General features: G+C 36.5%; 2 protein-coding genes across 4 annotated transcripts in view; both read right to left on the bottom strand.

The window, feature by feature from the left end:
- Nucleotides 1-909, bottom strand: part of LOC137399498 (protein phosphatase 1 regulatory subunit 37-like) — a 43,783-nt gene extending 42,874 nt beyond the window's left edge. Inside the window, exon 1 of one of the 2 annotated variants that reach the window (XM_068085637.1) lies at nucleotides 857-909. The gene's annotated coding sequence lies outside the window, so the exon portion shown is untranslated. The remainder of the gene's footprint in view (nucleotides 1-856) is intronic. The other variant, XM_068085636.1, reaches the window with a different exon arrangement.
- A 404-nt stretch (nucleotides 910-1,313) lies between these two features.
- Nucleotides 1,314-27,795, bottom strand: part of LOC137399650 (uncharacterized) — a 42,085-nt gene continuing 15,603 nt past the window's right edge. The window contains exons 10-24 of one of the 2 annotated variants that reach the window (XM_068085835.1): nucleotides 27,325-27,553; nucleotides 26,715-26,834; nucleotides 23,700-23,858; nucleotides 21,770-21,885; nucleotides 21,346-21,453; nucleotides 20,252-20,467; nucleotides 18,208-18,326; nucleotides 17,780-17,902; nucleotides 15,536-15,683; nucleotides 12,950-13,165; nucleotides 9,467-9,611; nucleotides 6,753-7,655; nucleotides 5,177-5,356; nucleotides 3,523-3,561; nucleotides 1,314-1,725 (exon numbers count right to left, since the gene is read on the bottom strand). In XM_068085835.1, the coding sequence (XP_067941936.1) occupies nucleotides 1,706-1,725; nucleotides 3,523-3,561; nucleotides 5,177-5,356; nucleotides 6,753-7,655; nucleotides 9,467-9,611; nucleotides 12,950-13,165; nucleotides 15,536-15,683; nucleotides 17,780-17,902; nucleotides 18,208-18,326; nucleotides 20,252-20,467; nucleotides 21,346-21,453; nucleotides 21,770-21,885; nucleotides 23,700-23,858; nucleotides 26,715-26,834; nucleotides 27,325-27,553 (2,841 nt within the window). In that variant the 3' untranslated portion in view covers nucleotides 1,314-1,705. The remainder of the gene's footprint in view (nucleotides 1,726-3,522; nucleotides 3,562-5,176; nucleotides 5,357-6,752; nucleotides 7,656-9,466; nucleotides 9,612-12,949; nucleotides 13,166-15,535; nucleotides 15,684-17,779; nucleotides 17,903-18,207; nucleotides 18,327-20,251; nucleotides 20,468-21,345; nucleotides 21,454-21,769; nucleotides 21,886-23,699; nucleotides 23,859-26,714; nucleotides 26,835-27,324; nucleotides 27,554-27,795) is intronic. The other variant, XM_068085836.1, reaches the window with a different exon arrangement.

The raw sequence follows: 27,795 nt of genomic DNA, 5'->3' as shown, positions 1-27,795 counted from the left end.
CCACAAGTTACAATATACACAAACTAGAACTGTTCACTCGTTTTAACTTTTTAATACAGATACGGAAAACAAGTAAAATAAAAAGTATGTAACATTACAACAGCAATGCGTGATTTTAGGTAAATTCACATAATTGAACCACCTCAATACGCCTTCAAGCTTACCTATTAATTGCGTTTCACTGATGCTTAAAACTACACATAAAGTTTGGATCACTATCTAAGGCCATCTAACGAATCAAATTAGCACAGGCTATTCATATAACAACAAACTTACAAGTAATTGAAATCCATTGTTGAAAATTAGTAACAAATTTTAGGTTACATCAACACAACTTATGTTAACAACAGTATACAGTCATTCACAAACTTGGTGAGGTCTCCAGATACCTGCGCGACATTACGATATGTAAAATTCCAAGCAGATTGAAAAACATACCTTATTATATCGTAAGCTCATTGTCATTTACGCATAAAAGTATTTTCTTGACGATAATAAGAGCAGTCACCATGTGTATTCAACCTTGGTGTCATGGAAAAACCAAAGCATACAGAAATATTTTATTAGAAAGGCCTGGTTAATTAATAAATTGATAAAAATGAGTTAGTTTGAAAACAGCAACATCAAAACTATTATTTGCTATTTAATACACCGAAAACGCATATATCCATATTTGTAAGAGACTAGTACCACGCTACATATTACTAACAAATGTTCATGGATGGAACAAAAAATACCATTATGGCTTGAACTATTGCTTTTACAATTATCGTGAATGAATGACGTTTTACTACAAAACCGCGATTGCTTTCCATGATCGTTATATTGGCAGTCCATCTGCCTAGAAACTACTTACATATAATTAAAACAGGAACAACTAACTGCCTACTATTGCATTAGTTGGGTCCGAATCACTGGTTTCCTGTTATAACGAATCCATCATGTTTTCTTACGGGTAATGTGCCAATCCAAAGTGCGTATTGCCTTGGTATCGTGGTGATTGGACAATATCATTCCGGGAGTCACGAGCAAATGTGCAACGCTGCTACTCCTCGGATGTTTCAATATATCGGTAAAACAACTCCTACCATGTGCCAATATTTAAGATGTTATAACGTAAAAGAATTCGTCAAGGACGTGTTAATTCTCGATTTATAATGTAGCTCTTACGTTCATGTAAGAAACATTACTTCACGCTCACCCACCCTAATTTAACACGTGTGGTGACCATACAGGCTGACAGCGCCAAAGTAGATAATGCTCAAGTACATGGTAGTAGTTAATATAGGTGTCAATGTGACAATAAAGGGGTATAAATGTGCCTCAATATATTTTAGTAATGCAAAGAAAAACAACTGCAGAACTCTACTATTAATGAAAATGAAATCCAAATAGGACTGAAAATAAATATTCCCTAACATCGCAACAATGATAATAATTAGTAATGAATGTAGAAAACACAATATGAAAATATATTAATATCAACAATCATGGGTGAGTTTTGCCAAGATTTGCATGTGTATAAATGTAATCTGTCAAACAAAAGAAATTCATTTCACAAGTAATTATCCAGAGGTTTGTCAGCAGCACCAGAGATAGGTTCTCTCAAAGGTAGGCTCTCTCAAAGGTAGGCTCTCTCAAAGGTAGGCTTTCTCAAAGGTAGGCTTTCTCAAAGGTAGGCTCTCTCAAAGATCTTCTTCTATGATTATAGCAAACGAGCCTTTTCTACAAAGTAAATTGAACACATATCCAGTCTAGCGCACAACATACTCTATTATGCTGAACATTCTCAGAATGCCTCAACCTTCAACTGATACACCTAAAAATCTAAATAATTTCAAAACAGGCAGAAGCAAGATGTCTTCTCTGATGCAGAGCAAAAATGTCAGTGAAATGTGCACTAAAAGAAAATTTGACAAAATATTTAGCAGTTTTTTAATTTTGTTGAAGTTCTTTGCTACAGTTGCATAACATTAAAAATTTAACAATGCAACCAACAGATGAAGAATTGACAACCAACAGATGAGGGATTGACAACCAATAGATGAGGGTTTTTTGACAACCGATAGATAAGGGATTGACAACCGATAGATGAAGGATTGGCAACTGATAGATGAGGTATTGACAACCGATAGATGAGGGATTGACAACCGATAGATGAGGGATTGGCAACTGATAGATGAGGTATTGACAACCGATAGATAAGGGATTGACAACCGATAGATGAGGGATTGGCAACTGATAGATGAGGTATTGACAACCGATAGATGAGGGATTGACAACCGATAGATGAGGAATTGACAACCAATAGATGAGGGTTTTTTGACAACCGATAGATAAGGGATTGACAACCGATAGATGAGGGATTGACAACCGATAGATGAGGGATTGACAACCGATAGATGAGGTATTGACAACCGATAGATGAGGGATTGACAACCGATAGATGAGGTATTGACAACCAATAGAGACTGACAAGCACTGGTAAATGACCTGAAGGCCATGACCACCTAGCATAGATGAGCTCTATATTTACGGCAGTAATGCTGTAAAATAGCACCTTCTGAGCAATATGCATAGCATTCCAGATCTATTTGCACGCTACAAAAAATTGTTAGGTCAATTTTCATAGAACTGCTTCAGTTTTGGTTTCGTCCCACTTTAGAAGTTTAGCTGATCTGGTACTTAGCTGTAGCTAGCATGAAACAGAATTGTAGACCCTACCACCTTTGCCTTACAATACTACATAGTAGAGGCACTTCTACAGGAATGATTACACAATTGCGGACTTATTAAAATACTAGGATAAAAAAGTGAGTAAAACTGCGTAATTTGTAAGAGACATAATGACATTTAAGCATCTAAGAAGTCAGAACGCGAAACTGTGATCAAATCATTGCAAAATGGAACGATAGAAGCAGCAATCTTTGCAAGCGAAAGTAAGATATAGAAGAAGGTGGTGCTATCATTGTAAAGGACGCTAAGAGAAACAGTGACATCATATCATCGTAAAGGAAGCAAGGAAAAACAGTGACATCATGTCATTGTAAAGGAGGCTAGGAGAAACAGTGACATACATGTATCATTGTAAAGGGCGCCAGGAGAAACAGTGACATCAGATCATTGTAAAGAAGGCTAGGAGAAACAGTGACATATCATTGTAAAGGACGCTAGAAGAAACAGTGACATCATATCATTGTAAAGAAGGTTAGGAGAAACAGTGACATCATATCATTGTAAAGGACGTTAGGAAAAACAGTGACATCATATCATTGTAAAGGATGCTAGGAGAAACAGTGACATCATATCATTGTAAAGGATGCAAGGAGAAACAGTGACATCATATCATTGTAAAGGACGCTAGGAGAAACAGTGACATCATATCATTGTAAAGGACGCTAGGAGAAACAGTGACATCATATCATTGTAAAGGACGCTAGGAGAAACAGTGACATTCAAATATATCATTAATGCATCAAATTGATATAAAATAAAATTAATGCCGACACGTGCAGTACTTACTGAGGCTGCTTCTACTGTCACCCTCCTCTGGGATGTAGTCTAAAATAACATTTATACCAACTTAGAAAGCAAAATAATAAGGCAAAATTGTTTAAAAATAAAGCGAAATGATAACATCCATGCTAGTCAAGTTAATCAAATGATCTAATAAGTATATTTTTATTGCGAGTTTCAAACTTGAAGATTCTTGAACGTTTCTTAAATAAGAGATGTGGAATACTATCTTCCACATATATCCCCATAAATAACATCAATTTCGCTGTGAAAAACATCGCAATGATGGATACTTAATAATAGCTGAATGTATTTGACTTTTACCAAGTTCCTCCTAAGATGAAAAATCGTTGAGATGGTCATGTGATTGTGGTCATGATAATGAATTCCATGAACAAATGCAGGTCACTGCAAGGCTGAAGCCCAACTGATGGTAGGCATGTAATTTATGTATAGAGTTTGTTATAGGGGTCAGACAATTCCGCAAAATTAAATCAATATTAGCAAAATAAATTGCTTTAACATTTGTTAAAAGTTCTTTTTCAATATTTTTAAAAGATTTTTTGAATCAGTGCAATCAGTCTTTTACATTAGTGAGAGAATAGAGAATGCTGAAAACACAGAGAAACATGAGTCTGTATACAGATAGCAGTGATAACCCATCAGTCAATGCAGACAATGTACCACCACCTCAAGGAAATTGCGTAGATATGCATGGTTCACAATGACTTTCAAACGCGCTTTCCAAAACGAACACTAGGATCTGACAAGTGCTGGAAATAAAATTACAAAACAAGGAAGTTTGGTATGTAAGAAAGATGACACCTATTCTATAGTTTCAAACATCAATAAAAAATTAACTTCTCTGACAGAAAGCCAAACTTTTAAAAATTGCTTAAATCAAAAAGGTCAAATGCCAGTGGTCTAATCACAATGGTTGAGTATCATTCATCTAGTCGCAGTGGCCTAGTAGTGGTCTAGTCATAGCAGGCTAACAGCAGTAGTCTATTCACAGTGACGTAGTAGTAGTGGTCTAGTCACAGTGGTCTAGTCACAGTGGTCTAGTAGTAGTGGTGGTCTAGTAGTAGTGGTCTAGTCACAGTGGTCTAGTAGTAGTGGTGGTCTAGTAGTAGTGGTGGTCTAGTAGTAGTGGTGGTCTAGTAGTAGTGGTGGTCTAGTAGTAGTGGTGGTCTAGTAGTAGTGGTGGTCTAGTAGTAGTGGTCTAGTAGTAGTGGTCTAGTCACAGTGGTCTAGTCACAGTGGTCTAGTAGTAGTGGTGGTCTAGTAGTAGTGGTGGTCTAGTAGTAGTGGTGGTCTAGTAGTAGTGGTGGTCTAGTAGTAGTGGTCTAGTCACAGTGGTCTATCACAGTGGTCTAGTCACAGTGGTCTAGTAGTAGTGGTGGTCTAGTAGTAGTGGTGGTCTAGTAGTAGTGGTGGTCTAGTAGTAGTGGTGGTCTAGTAGTAGTGGTGGTCTAGTAGTAGTGGTCTAGTAGTAGTGGTCTAGTCACAGTGGTCTAGTCACAGTGGTCTAGTAGTAGTGGTGGTCTAGTGGTAGTGGTGGTCTAGTAGCAGTGGTGGGCTAGTAGTAATGGTGGGCTAGTAGTAATGGTCTAGTTGCTGGAGTTTAATTGCAGCGAACTAGTTACTGGGGTCAGCATACCTTCATCCACATCAGAATCATCAAGTTGTTCCTCGCTGGACTCGCCAGACATTTGCATAGTTTCTCTAGCCTTTGTAGGTTGGGATCTTTTACGCAGTTTTTTGGGAGAGTATTTGACATTTTCATCAGCAAGACTATTTAGAGTTGGCTGCATTTTGCTGTACCATTTTTTTGGTTCTGCTAAAGAAACATTGTAATACATTTATATCTTTACAAGCTAGCCCAATTGACACAACTGTAAACTCTAGTATAACCAATTTAGTTTAAGTTAGGTGATTGTAGTATATATTGGTAAACTATAACTTTCAGTAAATTCATTTAGAAGTTATGTCCTCCTGAATCCTAAGAAGAAAAGTCATACAAAGCTGACAAAGACCTTCGGCAAAAGGCGTTCTAGAGGCCTGTGAAAATACAAGTCAACAAGCAAACTAGGAAGAAGTGACAGCAGATTTACTTATTTACACAAAATGTAATTTGTACTAAAATGTCCTACAGCGCTGTGATAATCTTTATTATAATAATAGCCATGTCTGTTCGTCCATCAGTAGCCACGCTACAAGTGTCAGAAAAAAGATTGCATCGCAAGAAATCGACCTCGGATATTCGGCTTCCCAGCCAAGCAAGCTACTATTTCACTACCATCTGCAGCAAACCCCTTATCGTTAGTTTAGACACCTTAACGTTATCTAGGATATCAACATTGATGATATTACAGAGGACACTAGATTAATGGTATTCTCCAGCACAGTTTCCGACTTCTCATCTGAATACTAAGGTAGTGAAAGAAAACAATGTTTTTTATTGACCAGAACTTTGCCACCCTTGATGATAATAGATAACACAATTTAGGTAGAAGAAAATAAAATGAGCTTAAAATTAAAACCTCAACCATCTTTCTATATTTAAGAATAATTGTGCAGATACTTATTACACCTGGCGATATCTCCAGGGTACCAGTACTATTGAATGGAACAATGCGACTTCACGGGACTTCTACTTCTTATTGAAGACATTGCCTTAGTGTCACAACATCACATCAACACTATCATATATCAACACTATCATATATTATCACTATCATATATCAACACTATCATATCATATATCAACACTATCATATCATATATCAACACTATCATATATCAACACTATCATATATCAACACTATCATATATCAACACTATCATATCATATATCAATGCTATCATATCATATATCAACACTATCATATATCAACACTATCATATCATATATCAACACTATCATATATCAACACTATCATATCATATATCATACACTATCATATCATATATCAACACTATCATAACATATATCATACACTATCATATCATATATCAACGCTATCATATCATATATCAACACTATCATATATCAACACTCATATCATATATCAACACTATCATATCATATATCATACACTATCATATCATATATCATACACTATCATATCATATATCAACACTATCATATATCATACACTACCATATCATATATCAACACTATCATATCATATATCAACACCATCATATCATATATCAACACTATCATATTCTACCTTGAGTTATCGGCACATCCTGCTTGTTAGACTCATATCCATGAGTAGCTCTCCTTTCCACTATCAGCACTTCATGAGTATTATCGTCTTCATACACCGCTGTCTTACTTACGTTTGCACTAGCAGTACTCGCTTTTAGATTAGTAATCTCTGCATTTAAAACTGACTCAATCTTGTTGGTCATATCATTATCATTACTAGGTGACAACTGAGGTAATAGATTTGTTTTAGTGATAGCTTGAGCATCGGGCTTATCGCCTACAATTACGCATGACCTACTGGGAGAGCTACGCATGTGGATCTGTTTAAGAACGTTTCTGAGCTTTTCAGGAGGAACCTTGCTTGGTTTAGAAGGTAAATTAGCAGACGGTTTGGATGGTGAGATACTTTTTCTAGGAAGAGTCTGTTTGCGGGGAGATTTCTTTGGAGTTGGTAAACCTGTTGAAGGTGATGGACTCAAATCTATTTTGGACTTGTCCGCCGTCTCAGATGTACCGACTGACACGGGACACCCAGAAGAGCTAACAGCAGTTTGTGTGATCACATCAGAATTCGTACCACTATCAGCATTTCTGTTAGATCTAGAATTTGTTAGGATTTTGAATAACCGATCCACAGTTTCTTTGCTGGCTACTGACTCAAAAACTCTTTTTTTATGATAAGAAATCTTCAACTCTTTAGCAACTGGAAGCGCAGCTTTATCCAATTCGCCATTATGTCCTGACTCTGGTGACTTTTTCATTAATACCGGCCTCTTCCTCTTCTTATCAGCCGGATTTTTACCTTCCACCTTTGCATTTGATTGGCTAGAAGCAGTTTTGCCACGCTTTCTTTTCCTTTTTACGTTCTGGTCATCGTCTGCCGCTTGAGAGGCTAGTCGAAGAACCACCGTATCATACGGACCTAAAGAATGTGCAAAACTCTATTAACAAGTCCTAACATACAACATTCACTTATCAAAGACATTGCCCGATAGAACTGATTTGAAGCTTTGCAGTAATAATGTGCAATAAGTAAACTTGACTGAAGTCATAGACCGGCTCACACTAAACTGTGTTAAACTGCATCCAATCAGTAAACAAAAACGATGGCAGCATAGTAACCAGGAAGTCAACTAATTTTGAAGATACATCAATATTTCTTGGGCTCAAACCAACATTGACCTTATACCTGAGTACACCTGCATAAAGTGACAGATGAGAACAAGTGAGAGCAAGTCAGATAATCTAGTAGAACATGAGCAGTAAGTATAAAGGTAGCTGTAGGTTATTAATGAAATGAACTGGCCCAACGTGCAACAGAAGGGGCTGAGCAACTATGAACTAGCAATGGATAGCTGCAATGAATAGCTAGGGAAAACAATGTTTCACCTATGCCATTCGGAGTGAATGATCCTGCAAAGGAAGGCAAAGGACAAAAGTGAAGGAGCTAAAATACTGTCTAAGCAGGCTAAGGGAATGTAAAAACCTGCCATTCAATAATGTGCCAACAATAGCATAAAACAGAAGAGAACTTTGACTTGCAAACACAAAATCAAAGTTGAGATACAGTCATGCTTCGTTGTACAAATGTTCCACCCAACATACTAAAAATTGGAGATTAGAGGAAAATTCCAAGACAATTTCCGCCCTGAGACAAATTTGAGATACGAGCATACGAGACGGTTTTCGATATGACCGCTATGTGGCTAAGTATGCGAGAGACCGCTTACGAAAACTGCATCTCTCAGTCTATCTTGTCAAATCAGTTTGAAACAGTTCTAAAAAAGCCGGATAAATGAGAAAGTAAAAACAAGTCAAAAAGTGAGGCAAAAAGAGCCAAGTTGAAAGAAGATAATTAAAAATAAAAACGAAGACAAAATTAAGAAAGGTTTAGGTAAGATTAAAACTTATTATTAAAGGTGTGCTTAGTAAGCTTAAATTCGTTTACTGTAAGTTAAACTTAAGGTTTATGTTATGTTAGCGTCACAGAAGCGTAGAGTACCGAACGTGTCGCCTCCGTTAGCTTACACCATCTGTCTCGAAGCTGAGAACTCCATACAGCACTCAGTACATAATGTTATATTTTATTCCAGATCATAACTACTAGTATTTGTCACTTTGTTAGCGTAGGTGGTGAATTAGAACAATCGAAAATACATTTTTCCATAGTAATATCCTGTTTTTAGGTAGTTTTCAGAGGGTGATGAAACAAATTAATTTATATTAGGTTATTTTATATAGGCGAAATTATTTTGAAATACAAGAGAATTGACATGCGAGCTCAATCAAGGAACGCATTCAGCTCGTATGTCGCGGTTTGACTGTATATATAGACTAGAACTTATTTGGAAAGTCACATTTTTCTTCACTACAACTCTGTTTTGCGGTGTCGCTCTTCAGGTGGCTTTGTACCAAAGACTCCTGACGAATGACACTATGAAAAAGATTTGTAGTGAAGAAAAATTCGACTTTCCAGATAATTTTTAGTCTAAATAACTACTCTGCATATTACTATTATTGTAGAGTTCTTTTGTAGCTGTGAATTGTTCTCTATTTTATTCATGTTTAGTCATAGAATTGCTTTTAAACTAGTGGTCATTAATTTCATCGGGACTAGTTTTAGATTGTTCTAGACTCTAGAGCAACAGTTAGAAGCGATCAGATGAGCATTTAACCCTAATCAGGCAAATCTTCATAGTCACGCAAAATACACCAACTGTAGGTATAACTCACCTTCGTTCTGTTTCCTTATCACATTATTAACAGGCTTGGCTATGCCATCGTTCGCACTCTTCTTATTCTGTAACGCTTTAAAAATGATAGCAGCGACATCCTTCGGAAGCTTCTTACCGGAGGCAGTGGATAAATTCACACTTAACTACAACATAGACAAAACTTGGGGACTCCAATCTATAGATGTGTTCACACTACAACAAAGACAAGCCTTATGGACTCCTGTCTATAAATCCGTTCACACTTAACTACAACATAGACAAGACTTATGGTCTTCTGTCTATAGATGCGTTCACACTTAATTACAACGTAAACAAGACTTGGCGACTCCTGTCTATAGATGTGTTCACACTTAACTGTAACATGTACAAACAAGACTCGGGGACTTCTGTCTATGGATGCGCTCACACTTAACTATAACATGAACAAAATTCGGGGACTTCTGTCTATGGATGCGTTCACACTTAATGACGACATAGACAAGACTTGGGACTCCTGTCTATAGATGCGTTCACACTTAACTACAACATAGACAATACTTGGTACTATAGAAACTTGTCTGATCTCACATAGCCAATGATGAACAGATTTACACAACCAAAAACTCATCTACACTAATCAGTAAACTGGCTAGATTTACCATCTGCTAGATCAATCATTATTTCCTCAAAAAGTTAAATGATTGGCTAATCAAAGACTTGCAAACCAATAATTCTTGGGAATAATCATTCTATTGCAGGTGAAACAGATTGGAACAAACACAATTTCATCTTACCACGCAGATGGAAAAATAATGCTTGCTTTCACTTCATAAATATTAATGATATAAACACTTTTTACGTATCTTGCTTTACAGCGCCACTTTACACCTTGCTTTACCACCGAGTTTGCTTAGATCATTTGGTTAAATTTCTTGTTTTGAGGGGCATTTTTTCTTGCTTGCTTGTTGTTTTCAGCATATATGCACAAGATAAAATTTTTATGAGTTTGAGTGCTGTTACACATGACTCACAAAATGTTTGTTTTCTAAGTTAGCTACAGTTCATTTTCATTGTTTAATGTGATGCTATAGTTTTTGTGGCAGCCTTCCATACCATACCATATCATAAACATTCAATAACCTGTTCTGTATGAAACATAAAATATGATTCAGTTGACCTTCATGTGTAGGGGCAGAGAAATTTTCCAAAGTTTAATGAATTAGCACTGTTTCTGCTTCCTTCTCAAAAAGCCAGAAAATAAATAGAAACCTCAGTGCTGAGTTACATTAGCTTAGATTGATAATATAAAAAATTATGATTGAAAATAAGAGCCAGTCAATACCCGTGGTAAAGGTCAGCGAGTTGTGACACAATTACTAGACTAATATAGTTTACCCTAACTAAACCTAGATCAACAGGCTATTCACAATAATTGTCCCTGTAAGGATTCATTCTTCAACTACTCACAGGGTAGATCAGTCAATTTGTAAAAGATTTTGTATCAACCATTGGAGATTTTGTTTGTTGGTTTAGGTGATCTGACTGCCAGAATGTTGCAAGATTAATGTTGAAAAAACGTGATCGCGGTTAAAACGCTCAGAAGAAAAAAATGTGCCCAGCCTTCTCTATTGTTTATTAGCAATAAATATACGCTGTCATCAGCATCTCGTACTCATATGTTTACACAGCATTTCGAGATAGGCAATGGGACAATTTTTAACCAACCTATTTTTAGATCATTTAAAAAATATGTCGCAACCTATCTGAGGCTATATCTAAAGTTTTATTCCAACAATCATGAGCAAATACCAAATAACATATATGTGAATAGAGACGCGTAACACTGCAACATGAACGCAATAGCCGATGTAATAAAAAGAGAGACAAACAGGAAGTACGACTACTGGTGACATTTTTGAAGACGTCTTTGGCTTATGAATGTTTTAAAGCACATTAATTACATAAGTACTGTTGTAGCTTATTCAGGTTCTTCAATATCTTGGCTTTCAAATGAGCCATTGTTTGACATGGTGAGACAAACATTGGTTGGTGTTTATAGGATTTCCCCAGAGCTCTACCACAAAAATGTTCAATGGCATAGGCTCGGAAATTGTGACGTCACAATTTTCATATTCGGTGTTGTGTGCTCTTACCGCTTATTTTATCCCTTACCGCTTATATTATCAACTACGATAATGACGCTAGTGGCAGGCGAAGGAAAGACAACTCCAGAGAACCAATTAAGATGACAAAGGAATCAGTGTCATTAGCTCTCCATGTACAGATTATATTTATGATAAAAAACTCAGATTCCAAGCACCATACTATATTTTCCCGATGATATTATGCACTAGCCCTCTCTTCTTATTGTGATGTTGAGGGGCACGACTGAAGCTAATTAATTTCAAGCATTGCGTGATCTCGCAAGAGTGCAATCTACATATAGTCCTATGGCCACGCCACTGCAGGTCACAAATTAATCGATGTGATTTCATTACCTTTACCACCATGGGTGGTTATCATCCAGGTATGTTGTTAGTAGTCATTTCTGTTTTTGTTTAATTTTGTTGTAGAAGAATTGAATTAAATCAATCGTTGGGGTTGACTCGCTGCACTCCGGCATTGTTCAAAATAGAGAAGCCAACTGTAAATAACTTAATCTGCCTATAAGCTAGTATCATACACAAAGTGATTAATTTAACTGTCCAATACATCTGTTTTCTATTTTCCATATACTGTAATTTACTCGAATGTAATATAAATAGCTCAATTTTTATAGTTTTCTTTTTGATATTTAGTTACTAATTAGTTATTAATCAAAGTATTTATCATTTCTGTATGAGACAAACAATGCCATCATATAAAACGACGTGATAATAATTAGTATAAATGTTTAAAATGAACGAAAGGATGAAAAAACCACTCTAACAATCACCCGAAATCTAATAACCCAGAACACGTGTTTGTATTGGTCGGGCGTTAGCACGATCCCCGGGCATTGTTGATTATCTAGAATGCTAGTTTATTATTAGCGCTCTCTGGGTTTAAGAGCACCGATTGTCACAGAAGAATGCAGCCTCAATGGCAGCGAAAGGTATCGACGACCTAAGGCTAAATGATAATTATGACATCACATTGTGGGAACCGCAACCAAGTGTTTTTTTATTGCAGGACATAATTTGACACCCTGTTTTTCATAGTTCTATTATTCTTTGTGTATTGAATATAGGCTCATTCGAAAGCCAAGACTCTGAAGTACTGAAATATATGATAAAAGTACTTATATAATTTATGTGCTTTAACCGCGATCATGTTATGCTTATTTTAATCTTGAAATATCCCGGCAGTCAGATGACCTAAGACAATAAACAAATTATCCAAAGATAGAAAAAGATCTAGACTTTCTGATGAAAACTATTAAAATTCGATGTAGGTGACCCTTTAAGTGAATCCACTAAATAACCAATAAATCAATTTAAAAAAAGGAAATTAGTAACCAAACCTCGGTATTCAGAGCATTTGCACTCTCATCATTGCCTCCTTCGACACCCTGAGAGACAGAAGGATGGATCTGTATAGGAATATTCATTAGCACCGGCAGGACACCTACAGACTTGTACCCTGAGACGGTTGTAGACTGTTGACTCGAGGTGTTGCCTTTATCACTTCCCTCAACTGAACCTTCTGCTTGTTGAACACTTGATTGATGGGACGAGTTCTAAAAAGTTTAGTGATCACGCTAATGGTTTAGAAACTATCTTTAAAATATTTAAAAGCTACAACAAGCTACAAAAGCTAAATTTTGAAAAGGTACAACTGACAAGACACGAGTCACCAACCACATAACTCAACTTGTATACATTATGTATGATTCTGGTACAAAACTACAGCAATAAAGAGCGTTATGTCTGCTGTTGTTAACATCTAACTAAACAGCCTGCTGCAACAACCAGTTCACTGATGCTGACAAATATACCGGCAGCATAAACAACGTTTCACGAGTTTGAAGTTGCAAAAAGTAGCTGTTTTACAGGATAGTAAAAACCTAAACATGTACAGTCAAACCTCTCCTTAAAATCATCTCTGTACAGGATAGTAAGAACCTAAACATGTACAGTCAAACCTCTACTTAAAATCATCTCTGTACAGGATAGTAAGAACCTAAACATGTACAGTCAAACCTCTACTTAAAATCATCTCTGTAAACAAATTTCCAACATACGATGTAAAATTTGAGCGAATAGTTGACTTTACCGCTGGAGCAACTTCCAAAATAACTTTTGGAAGTTTCTCTAAACATTGAAGCTTTGTCAGTAACAGTGAAAAGGATTGTGAAATCAGAGATACATGTAAAGATACAAGAATAAAATAATACATTAGCTAAGTTTTAACTTCAATTAATCTAAGTAACAGTAAGCTACACTCTCCATCTCTATAAATCTATAACTTCACTTAGTCTAAGCTAGAGTAAGTTACAATCTTTCATCTTTACTAACCCATAACAGAAAGTGATCAGTATAAGTGTCTATAAATTAGTACTAATAATATAATAATATATCAATAACAATTCTTTTGTGGGTACTGTTCGCGGTCCGGTTTTCAACTCCAAAGCGTATGATTTTTTTAAAACTTTGAAACTAACGCCATAGAAATAATTAATAACTGTATCAGGCTAATAGTAGTTCCTTGTTTAACGGGATCTTGATACTTCGACGTATATGAAAAACGGTTTACAATTATGAAGGAACCTATACTACTATTCTCAGACTAACTTGCGCAAAGCGCGCATGCGTCTAAAAATTTTTAGAGGTTTATTCGCTTAAAAGTTTCGGAAAACCTTTAGCGAAAGGTTTTCCGAATAACAACGCGTAAAAGTTTTTCTCTGCTAAAAAAATTGTTTGAACACCAACATCAACTAGTTCAGCAGTGCAGGAGAAGAGTTGAGGTCAGCCGACGCTGTGGAAGGTATTGAACAGCCAGAAAAAGATAGAATGATTCCATATGAAAGCAAAATTAGAACGCAACCTGCAGAGGAAACAATGCAAATATTTTTGTTTCAAAAATGGTGATTTTTGTTTCTGCATGTATTACAATTATGGTTTGTTTATGTCCCTTGTTCTTGAATATGTACTTGTAGCATTTGATAGATTATTATTACCACTTATAAATTTTCAGGTTTTAAGCAGATTACTTGATAGCATCATAGCAGTTTTCTTAGCTCAACTTGCAATGGATCGACGCTCCCAACTACTTTTCTATTCCATAGAAAAAGCCAGTTGTAGCGGTAAACTGTAGCAAACATACCAATGAGCACAATGAACTCTAATGCTACATTGTTAAATATAGTTTTATATAAAAACACAAATTTAAAATGAATAAAAAAATTGAAAGCTCACAACATTTGGCAATGAAAGCTATAAGATCATTGTAGGTTAATTGCAAGCAATAGACATTAAATTATATAGATATTTTTCGGCTTACCAATGCATATTTATTTAGAAATCTATGACAAGTTGGAGGTAATTTAGCAGTTTTCTTGTATCCAAACGAGTTAATGTCATTCCGCCTGAAGGAGAGTGCAAAATATAGGCGACATTCACTTTGCCCGTAAAAGGGTTAAATTTAGCTTCCAAAAGTTCTGACGAGCTATGTGACAAATACAACGCTACCCTTTATTTGATCATCACCTCTAATAAAGCGCCACTATGGGAAAAGGGTTGCTAAATAAAGCACCTTGGCATTTAAATAGAGGTTTTACGGTTATTTATGTCTGTTAGTCCATATGACTATTAACTTCTGTCTTCTGTCTGTTAGTCCATATGACTATTAACTTCTGTCTGTTAGTCCATATGACTATTAACTTCTGTCTGTTAGTCCATATGACTACTAGTTTGCATCTCCGTTAGTTTGCATCTCTGTTAGCCGGCATGGATAGCAGTTAGTAGGTTTAGAGATTTACATGTCTATCAGCTCATTGAAAAATGATCATGTAGAATCAACAGAAAACCAAACATTCTGTAGACATTGATTGATTGATCAATCAATGGCAAACCTCATTCTGAAAAAAAGTTCTGAACACTCATCTAACCTGTACAGACGCTGCAGAGGACGCAAAACCCTCCAACTGGTCCTCTTTGGGTTTACTTGTGTACTTTCTGAAGGACATACTCTCAGGTGTAAAAGCATCTGGATTGAGCTTGCTCAGTGCAGCTGGCCAAAACATGGCTGACTTTAGTCTGTGGAACAGGAAGAGTAACTCACTAGAATCTTATGGAAGGTTTAAGCCAGGAGTGTCCAAACTTTTTGCAAAGGGGGCCAGATTTGGCGTGTCAAAAATTTAGGGGACCAACTTTACCGAATATTTTTTTACATATAACAGCACTTAATTTAAATCAATTTTACCGAGCCAATCCGTGTTTCATATTTGCTTTTTTATTTCAATTTCAGCTATCTTAAGCATGCATTTTGGTTCGTTTGAAACATGCATATCAAAATTGCATTGACATTATAATTGAATTTTAATAATCCCTCAACTTCATTTTTTAACACTAACTTTGTTTGTAACAGTTGAACAGAAGTAATTGTACTCTTGGATACAAATCACATTTGAAACTAAAACAATATCTCACTATGGCAGTTTAATATTTATAGAATCTTTAAACACACTTACAGAACAATGAACAAGTAATAGGCATATCAACAAGTGCAGGGCTCATTTAAAATATGACAGTAACTATAAATGTTGATTGGAATTTTAAATGTTTAGCCTAACACGCAGGTAACAGCCCTTCTGCCCAATTTATTAACCCTTTGAACCCTGGTCGTTTTTGACAGTGGTGCCAGTAACCCTAACCAGTCTGTCTAACGATCCTAAGTTTTTAAACTTTTATTAAATATAACTAAACATGCTCATAATACAATGATATTTGGTAAAACATTAGTAAAATGGTCGAGCAACCCACAGCAAATGTCAAACACAAAAAAACAGTGCGTCACAATTATTCGGGCCAAAACTTTAAAAAGTTCGTATGATTTTTAAAAACTCGTAAAAACATTTACAGTAGCATCATATGCATTGAGCACATGTTCATCATCATCTCATGACTCAGAATATAGTGGAAAATTATAGTTAGTATCATAAATTTTTTTATTTGCGTCACAATCATTTATGACCTACCAACAAATGAGTCGTATCAATTCTTTCGCGATACCGTTCTAATAAAATTTGTTATCAAATCGAAGGAAGTGAAGATATTTGAAAACTGTTACAAATGGATGAGACATTTATGGTCAAACATCCTTTGCAAGAATTAATCTGATTGGTTTACGCTGTTACTTAGAAACTGCTTTTGTAAACAAAGCCATGTGAATGCCAGAATTCCAGCCATTACAGATTTTGACCCACCCTACTCAATGCTGGAAAATTGGTAGTTAGGGTTCAAAAGGTTAATTCTACAGGCGGGCCAGACGTTATTGATTTTATGATAGAGGCTGCAGGCCGGATGAAAATTGACCCTGGGCCGCATTTGGTCCGCTGACCAGACTTTGAACATATCTGGTTTAAACTAACCAATTTAAAAATACAAGTTATGAAATTGACTTTTAAAAAAGTTAACATGAAATTAACTTTGTCCACTTCTTTACTTTGAATTGCAATAATCAATCAATGACAGCAAAGTAACAATGCATGTCATATCAGGTTTCATTTGAAAACAAAAAATAGAAACCCTAGTGAAAAGAAATGGCCATTACATAATACTAATGATGACGAAACAAACAAAAACATAATTTTGTAAAGCCTATCACAATGTATGACTAAAGTTTTCAACTTTAAAAAAAATGGGTTGCTGGCATTCATTGCGGGATTAGTGGGTGCAAATTTTGATATAGCATTGAAACATGATAATTGCCTAGGGAATGAATGGGAAGTATAAAACCACTAGATTAAACCAATCATTCTATGAATACAATCCTGCGCGTGTTATTAGAGCCCTCTAAAAGTTTAACACATGAAAAACTCTCTCGTTAGTATTAAACTCTGTGTTTTACAGGAAAGAAATGTGATTGCTGAGAGTCTAAAGATGGTAAAGTAAATACAGTGCAGCTACTAATCAGTCTGGTCCATCTAGGCCTTCTAAAATATATCCATGTCTATGGATCTTGCATCTTTCCATGTCTACGGAAATATTAGAATTATGAAATTATAATTGCGTGTACACTGGTCTCTACTTCTAATACCCAACAGTGAACACAAATAACCAATAACATCAGTGAACTCAACTAAAAAACTACATCAAAAACGACTAGCAAATAATGAATAATGACAGCTCACCTGTTTAAAAGGGCTTGATAGTGATCGGTAAGCCTGATATTTGATACAGCATCTGCGACAGCGTTGCTGTCTTTATGTTCCCTGGCATAGTGTGTTAAAGCTCGTCTCATTGACATCAGCCGGCTAAACACAAGATAGCTCTTACAGATTGATGAAATGAAATAACGTGAATGGAAACTAGGAGCAACCAAGGTAAGGTAACTCTCACAAACAACTACCATCATTATTATGGCATCAAATGAGCATAGCAAAAGGAATTATTTTATGGAATACAAACCTCTATAACATTAGAGAATAATCAGGCTAAAACAGCGAGTGTGAGATCAACAAACCAAACTGGGCTTATCAATCAGCCAGCATTGACGTCTAGACTGTATAAAGAAACTGGGTGCATAGGAAAATATCATAACATCCAAAGAGGTACTCACTAGTATGCATTGAGAGTTATCTGATTAGGTGGCAGAAGGTAGGGTAGCTCGAATCTTGCATTCCGCTCACTCGAGTGTCGCAGTTCCAATTCATTGCTATTCTCTGCACTCGCCAAAGCCTGTAACGTAAGTACAACTTAGCCATGGTTCTATAGATCAATAATAGAGTTGTTAGCTAATACACAAACTCACGCATGAATAACCGGTATTACAGGACGCCATTAAGAAACTACGAACAAGCCAACACGTTATCAAAGACTTGATGGCAAATCTATAAGCATTGAGAGTGGGCAACATCAAAATAGGACAAACGTAAAATAAAACTGCAACTAATGAAAAAGTCAAGATGAGAATGCTAATAACAATGATAATCTTGATAATATGAGGGTGAACAATCATAAAACTAAAAGAGCGATGATGTTAAAACATAGCCAAAAGCTGGAAGAGAATTAGGCTATTGTTACATATGCTGTTCTTTAAACACGTTGAAATCCTAGAAAACGAGCTGTAATAGTAGGGGGTTTGAGGAAAGAAGGGTAAGAGAGTGCATCAACCGCACGCATGCGCACACTAACAAAGATGCAAAATACGCCTGTGTGTACTTTAACCATCTGTTCAACCTTCATAATAACTCGGAAATCACAATATGAATAATATGATAAATAATCAATTATAACCTGTATGACAAATAAGAAATACAGTAGAGCATTACAGGAAGTAGAGTATACTATTGCTATATTAGTTATACTGAACTTCAAACTAGTCGTTAAGAAGGTTTTTATAGACATAATTGGCTATAACCAATCTCATTTGGGGTTAACTTAGTGGGCTGGCTCCACTGTACAATATAGAACATGAGCTCTCAAGATGATATATAACAAACACAATGAATATAGTGGTTCATGGCTTTATCAAATTGATTGACCAACTAGTGTTTTGATGTTATCATGCTGTCCTTTGTCCGCACACCTATTGATCACTCACAGCACATCTATTGATCACTCACAGCACACCTATTGATCACTCACAGCGCACCTATTGATCACTCACATCACACCTATTGATCGCTCACACAGCACACCGATTGATCACTCACAGCACACCTATTGATCACTCACAGCACACCTATTGATCACTCACAGCACACCTATTGATCACTCACAGCACACCTATTGATCAATCACAGCACACCTATTGATCACTCACAGCACACCTATTGATCAATCACAGCACACCTATTGATCACTCACAGTGCTCCTATTGATCACTCACACAGCACACCTATTGATCACTCACAGCACACCTATTGATCACTCACAGCGCACCTATTGATCACTCACAGCACACCTATTGATCACGCACAGCACACCCATCGATCACTCACAGCACACCTATTGATCACTCACAGCACACCTATTGATCACTCACAGCGCACCTATTGATCACTCACAGCGCACCTATTGATCACTCACAGCACACCTATTGATCACTCACAGCACACCTATTGATCACGCACAGCACACCCATTGATCACTCACAGCACACCTATTGATTACTCACAGCACACCTATTGATCACTCACAAAGCACACCTATTGATCACTCAGAGCACACCCATCGATCACTCACAGCACACTAGACTACCAGGGTACTAGTCTTTCATAATAAACAGCCATTAGAAAACTGCAGGACAACTTTATAGATAGGTTTTTGTATATAGTAATGTTACATTTTATTGCACAGTTTAACAATTATATAGGTATTTGTTACTTTGCTAGCACAACTACTGAAGTACAACAATTAAAAACAAGTTTTCCACCGTAATATCCCGTATTATGTGGTTTTTCATAGTTTGGTAATAAATTAATTTGTATTTAGTTATTTTACATAAGAAACAGTGCCTTGAGACATGAGTAAATTGACATACGAGCTCCGTACGCCGTACGTCGAGGTATAATTAAATTAAATAATAGCCACAAGTCCCTATTATATCTATAGATTAAACCAAAGGCCTCTAAGTTCAGAGCCAAACAAAGCTAGAATACCTCGTGGATGAGTCTGGAATATTCCTGGTAAACATTGACAGGCAATTTAGCTGAATTGTGGGCCTTTGTCAAGACTTTTACAATCTGAGCTTCGACATGGGCGGAGGTCGATTTTGATTCAGCCAGCTTTACCGGCTCTTCTGTAGGAGTATAGTCTTTGATGGTGTTAGCTGACAAGTGGTCCATAGCTGTTTGTGCCCGCTGTCTTACACGAGCCTGTCCATATAACATAAAATATTTTCACACAAAAAATTGTGTTACCTATATGCAGATCTTATATGCGCATACACTAGTAGAAGTTGCATTAAAATATTGCTTATAATTGCTCTACATCAACAAGTTTCAATTGTGATAACAGTGAAGTAACAAAAGGTCTTATATCCATTTTCAACTTTAACCACATTCATACCCATAATCAGTGATTAAGGTAAAACTGTTAAAGATGAATTTCCACAAAATTTTAACATATTTTATTATAAAAAATCCATGACGAAATGTCACTAGTTGCGCGGCTGCCGTCTCTCTCGTTATTGATATCAACCATGAGGTTTATGTTGCAGCATTATGCGTCTGTATTCTGTCAGCTTCTTTGTCGAAGTGCAACTATTAATAGACGTCTTAATTGTACCATCGCTTAAATCTAAATTTTTTTAACAGCTATCAAAGTTTATCAATTTTAATCTTGAAACATCCTGGCAGTTGCATTTTGGTAGGTGAAGAACTCGAGCAAAGCATGAATGTAATGCAAACCTAAAGAGAATATCAAATTAGCAATATATAAGAGAAAATCTTGGAAATCTATGAGAAAAATATTCATCAATAACATAAAGATCGTGAGGATAATAAATAAAAACCGCCTCAAACACCAAAAACAATCCCAAATAATAGAAAAATACCAATGCTTGCCGATAAAATCTATTAAAATTTTGTGTAAGTTCATTTTTAATCTGTACAAACGCAGTAAGATATCAAAATTCTATAGCATAGTCTGAAAAGAATGCAGCGTTTACCCAGGCCAGCAATTGAGAGTGTAGACAACATTACTTATACTCATGAATCAAGGTGATTCATAGCTGAGGGGTGCAGAGGCATACCTGAGTTTGGCGTTTCCATAGTTTATTTCGATTAAACAAAAACTCTTTTACAGATGACATGGTGAGCTGAATATTCTCATTACCTGTCATCATATGTATGCAGTTCTCCTACAACAATAGGTAATGCACGTACTGAAGTACTGACTAGTGTAGCACACATTCTCCATATGATCCACTAGATGCAGATTTAGAAAAACAACGCAATTATTACAATAAAAATGATTGGTTCAATCATAGCCAATCAAGAAGAGTTGGTGAGTAGTCTGGGCGGTGGGTGAAGCATGTGAGCAAAATATTAATGTAATGCAAACCTAAAGAGAATCTCAAATTAGCAATATATAAGAGGATATTTTGGCAATTTATGAGAAAAATATCCATTAGTAACAAAGGAATCGTGAGGACAATAAATAAAAATCTGACATACAAGAGTCTCTCTGACAGTTTCCGATACACAGATTGAGATCGGATAACCACTGAGGAGTTGTCGGAGACAATGACGAATTTCAACCTCTTCCATCGCTCCAGATGACTCAAGTTCATCTGCAACCAGTCAATGTATGAAATAATCAATCTCGGCAGCAACAAACAGCCTATAAGAAATTTAGTCAAATAAACGAGGATCAGAGAGAAAGACAGAACACTCGTGGTAAAACATGGCTCGTAGTAAAACATGGCTCGTAGTAAAACATGACTCGCGGTAAAACATGACTCGCGGTAAAACATGACTCGCGGTAAAACATGACTCGCGGTAAAACATGACTCGCGGTAAAACATGACTCGCGGTAAAACATGACTCGCGGTAAAACATGACTCGCGGTAAAACATGACTCGCGGTAAAACATGACTCGCGACAAAACATGAGTCGCGGTAAAACATGACTCGCGGTAAAACATGACTCGCGGTAAAACATGACTCGCGGTAAAACATGACTCGCGGTAAAACATGACTCGCGGTAAAACATGACTCGCGGTAAAACATGACTCGCGGTAAAACATGACTCGCGGTAAAACATGAATGGTGGTTAAACATGACTCAGTTCTAAAATCTAGATGGTGTTGATATGTTTCTATTTAAAGCACATAAAATACATAATTTTTTATTGTATATTGCAATACATCAGTGTCTTGGCTTTCGAATAAGCTATTGTTCGCCATAGTGAGACAGACATTGGTTGGTGTTTATAGGATTTCCCCAGAGCTCTCCCGCAGAAATGTTTACTAGCATAGGCTCAGAAATTGTGACGTCACAATTTTCATATGCGGTGTTGTGTGCTCTTACCGCCTATTTTATTGCTTATCGCTTATATTTATCAACTACAATAATGACGCAAGTGTCAGGTGAAGATAGGACAACTCCAGAGAACCAATAAAGATGACAAAGGAATCAGTGTCATTAGTTCTCCATGTACAGATTATGTCTACGGTAAATAACTCAGATTCCAAGCACCATACTATGTTTTCCCGGTGATATTATGCACTAGCCCTCTCATTTTATTGTGATGTTGAGGGTCGCGACTGAGACTAACTAGTTTCAAGCATTGCGCGATCTCCGCGAAAGTGCGATTGACATATAGTCCTAGGGCCACGCCACCGCAGGTCACAATTTAATCGATGTGATTTCATTACCTTTATTAACGACAGTACATTTATTGAAGCATAATTAATTAACCCAGAACATGTGTTAGTATTGGTCGGGCGTTAGCACGATCCCGGACATTGTTAATTATCTAGAATCCTAGTTTATTATTAGCGCTCTTTGGGTTTAACAGCACCGATTGTCACAGAAAAGCGCAGCCTCAATGGCAGTGAAAGGGATCGACTACCTAAGGCTAAATAATAATTGTGACATCACATTTGGAGAACCTGAACCAAGTGTTTTTTTTTGAGAACATACTTTTGACACCTTGTTTTTCATAGTTCTATTATTTTTTGGGTATTGAATATAGGTTCATTCTAAAGCCAAAACTCCGATGTATTGAAATATATAATAAAAAAATTATGTAATTTATGTGCTTTAATAAATCAGAGAAAATTAGAGAAAATGTTTCATAGAAACAAGCAAAGTATTTTAGCAGCGTTTTGCATCGAGTGAGTATTTAATGAGGCTTTAGTCGAAATTATCTCTCCGACAGCGCACTGCTCAACAACTACTGAAAACAGTCATGCCATTGTTATGTAAACTAACCAGTGAATGTACACAAACTAGTGAATGGCCTATAAAGGAAACCACCTGGTATCATCTCACTTAAATAGATCATGTCTTTTCTCACACTGTACCTTGAATAAACAATTTTGTATTCACATTATGTAGGTTACCAACAATGATTCGGCAGTATAAAGCTACAATATACTTACCTCTCGTTGTACACCTTGTTTGCTGCAGGAACTCCTGGACCTGTGACGATTTAAGGCTAGCTTTAGTATTTCGAGGTGTTCGATTTAAAATGGGCATCACTGCCCGCTTTTTCTTGGTTTCCTCGGCATTTTCCCGCTCTTTTTCCTCTTTGGCTTTCACTGTGCATAGCAATAATGATAAGACGAATGACGTCAATATGTATAATAATAATAACGGCTAACTAGATAACAATAGTACTAATTACTATGTTAGCAATTATAGTAAAGATAACAAAGGCAATCATAGTGTAAGTAATGATGAAAAAGATTCCAGCAAGAGGAATAAAAACTAGGCATAAATGATGGTACCCAGGATATTGACAATGTACAATACACAGGGAACAGCATGAAGACAAGCTCATGATTAGTTACCAACAGTCCAGTAAGTGTACATGCCTCAGTGTAAAGATTTTTAAAGGTTGACTTGCAACAAAATTCACATTACAGTTATTTGGTATCAAAAGATTCACCATGTCTTACTCTGTTGTGTTGTAAGTGCCAAATATGTGGAAATGTGATTACAAGCTCTTAAAAGCTCAAAAACGAAAAGCCGCCGTAGATTGGAATCTCTTTATTTCTCTGACGTAGCCACGAAATTTGGTTATTGTCTTGTCACGGATGTTCTCACGTGAATTGAAAGGCCAATAAAAAGCTCAATATAAATTTTATCGTAGCACTAGTTTATGACAAACACTTCGGGTTTTACCGAAGACCCCGTATCAAATATAGATGCTCGCTACTTTACAGTTTTGTTTCGGTTTGGTCTAATCGTCAAGTCGTAATCTGATCATGTGACCCAATACTTCGCAAATAATTTCTGCAGCACTTTCCGATTATCACAAGTGACCAACGGGCTCGTCATGATTATCAGACAGTGATATGTACTCCTTCAAGCTAAGGCTAAAAAATTAAACGAATTTTTACGGTCAGTTATAAGATATCACTGCTAAAAGTGACAGCATTACGATGATGATAAAACAGACGCGTAAGAACAATAGACATAGTTTTATTGAATGCGTGAAGTATATTTGTGAAAATATTTCGACGAATAAGGTTGCAAGAAAGTGTAAACAGAAACCATCTCTCACAACTACATCACATTTGAGCCATTTTGGAAAGGGAGTCCAAACAACGGCGGTCGCGTGTGGCTGCGATTTTTCGTTCGTTTTGAGCTTTTAAGAGCTTGTAATCACCTTTCCACATATTTTGCACCTACAACACAACAGAGTAAGACATGGTGAATCTTTTCATATCAAATAACGGTAATGTGAATTTTGTTGCAAGTCAACCTTTAAGACGTGGATATGAACATAAGGTTGTCGAACATAAACTCCTCAATATGTTCATTTACCAAAAAACTTAGGAGTTACTTTTTGGTAACGGGTCTTGGCTCAGCGTGGAGTCTTCACTTCCTCCATGCTTCTGCTTATGAAAGTACTAAACACAGTTATAGAATGTATCAACTCAATTTTTCAGAACTTTGCGTCAATACATGATAGCAATAACATGCCGCGAGTAACACAGGTTACAAGCATAGAATCCTCTATGCAAAAGAAATGTGTAAAAATATATCCAGTTTTGCACAACTAGCTGGAACTGTAAAAAATCTATTTCACAGACACCTGGTGTAAATGCTCGCAGTTGCGGGCTAAGTTGCAGGCTTGTCACAATAACAGTACCTAAAAGGATGTGACCTATCTACTCGATGTACCTCTAAACTCGGCAGCAATTTTTCATTAACTGTCATTGCAGTAATTCCTAAACCTAGATCCAACTACCAAAATCTTTATACTAAGCAATGTAAGGCTTTCCTCTGTACCAAATCACAGTTAATGTATAATATTAATACATTCAATCCTGATACACATAACCTGATCCGGATTTATCCGATAAATCATCGTGAATTACGATCTTGCACCATATCATATAGTGAGCATGCATATTTGGATATACTTTTATGGTATGGTTGCAATTTCATGCTGTGCGTAAGTTAACGTTTCAAGATTAAACGGCCAAAGCCTAGCATTTCAAAATAATAAAATGATAGCACGATATTCAGGATTTTTTACCACACTACATTTGGTAATACAGTAAAACACGGATAACTCGCCCACGGATAGCTTGAACACATTCATAATTCGAACGGATTTGTTTGATCCGTTCCCACGCAATGATAAATTGCTTTAGATGACTTGAACTTAGTATCCTTAACTCGAACAGTTTTTTGCCCAATGGCTGCCGAGACGGTCGTTATCACTTTAGAATATCACTTTATTCCAAGCCATAGAAATAAACATCAACTTTTAATAGTTCTTAGGCGTCATTATCGACAAAATATTTTCAATTTTTCTAAAGGTTCGCAAAAGGCCTAATTTTACCAAACATCCGCTTTGCGATGGCCTCTTGAAAGCAAAAAAACGGATAAACTTAAAGTAAAACCGGCAAAATTGATCTTGGTTAAAACGCTCAGAAGAAAAAGAAGTCTATTTTTTAGCATTTAAACAGCGATCAAGCTTTGCCAATTTTAATCTGAAACCGTCCTAGCAGTCGTATCACCTAAAACAACAAACAGATCTCAAGTGATATAGAAATATCTACACTTTCTGATAACATTTTTAGAACTTCACATGAAAGGCCCTTTTCAACTTGCAACAAGCAATCTACGCTTTTGATTTATATATAGTTTGTATGTGTACATGTATCTACGGATAAATACATGCACTCGTGACAGTGCTGTGATAACTTGATCGCTCTGATAACTCAAACACTTTCGCTTAGTCCCGTGAAATTGGAGTTATCCATGCTTGACTGTATTTATTTCCATCAAAAGTAGTTTGATTTCGACATTTGCCTTATACTACGGGTGCGACTTATCCACTGGTGCGACCAATCTATGAATATGTATGGTATGGTCTTTCATGAACTGATTCAAGTTAAAGAACATGATGTTCCTCAAAGGCTCAAGGTCTAACTTACCTGAATTCAAAAAGCTTTCAGCAGTCCCATTTAATATTTTCCTCTGCATAATGCGTAAACGCTGCGTGATACTATTGTTGGCTCGATTTGGAAATTGCTTCCTGAGGCTAGCGATGTCATCTAAAAGATTAGACGATTAACTTAGTAAGGACCCAAGGCTATAAATTGCTTGCAACATCCAACATGCGTGCCCGCATACATTTTTCATACTACCTCCATCATTCTAAAGCTAAGCAATAATGTAATTGCATTTGTAACCTTGTCTTTCACATCGCCTGCTTACTGGGGAAGAAACTAGGTGCAGCACCTGAAATTATAATATTTATAAGAAATGCAAAAAACCCACTAGCTGATTTGTGATATTTTGGCCATACAGAATATTTAGTTTATAATGTTAGTACTGGTTGCCCTTTTTCTCTTTACTCAAAAACTTGACTCACAGTCGATGTAACAGTCGATGTAACAGATGTTGTCTACCAAGCGTTCTCTTGCTACCATTCTCCTGTAAGCATTCTTACTCTCAAAACACTCCCTCTAACACTCTCTGTAATTTGGCTTGAGTTTAAATTCTTTTAAGTTGTCTCCCTCGACTCGTTAAGTGGAAGCTTACATTTTGTACCAACCAAACAGGGGTCACTATTGTAACCCTGTAGGTATTGAACCAAGGTAAGGTTGTCGCTGTAAGACCACCGCATGTAGGTGAAGTCGTTACAGAGCCGGTTAAGCCATCGGTCCCGACACTGCATCGAGTTGCGAGTTTTTACATGTGCCGCAATGTGTATCCATTTCTTTGTCACTTCAAATTTGCTGCTATAGAGCTTGACAGCCTCGATGAGAGCCTGTAAGAACATACGCTCAGTCAACTCAGCAAGGTTAGCCAATTTGTAGTTAACACAGCTTGAACACAGACAAAACTTACCAACCAAGATATTACTAATTATACTAAGTACCTCGGTAACCCACCACCTCAGTAACTCACTACTAAGCAACTCGCCAGCTCAGTAATTCACTACTTTGGTAACTCGCCACCTCATCAACTGGTCACCTCAGTAACCACCTAGAATGTTACCGAGTTTTGTCA

Source organism: Watersipora subatra, chromosome 7, assembly GCF_963576615.1.
Source record: "Watersipora subatra chromosome 7, tzWatSuba1.1, whole genome shotgun sequence".
Classification (NCBI taxonomy): domain Eukaryota; kingdom Metazoa; phylum Bryozoa; class Gymnolaemata; order Cheilostomatida; family Watersiporidae; genus Watersipora; species Watersipora subatra.
Note: the sequence above shows the minus strand (reverse complement) of the source record. Positions and strands in the feature narration are given on the sequence as shown.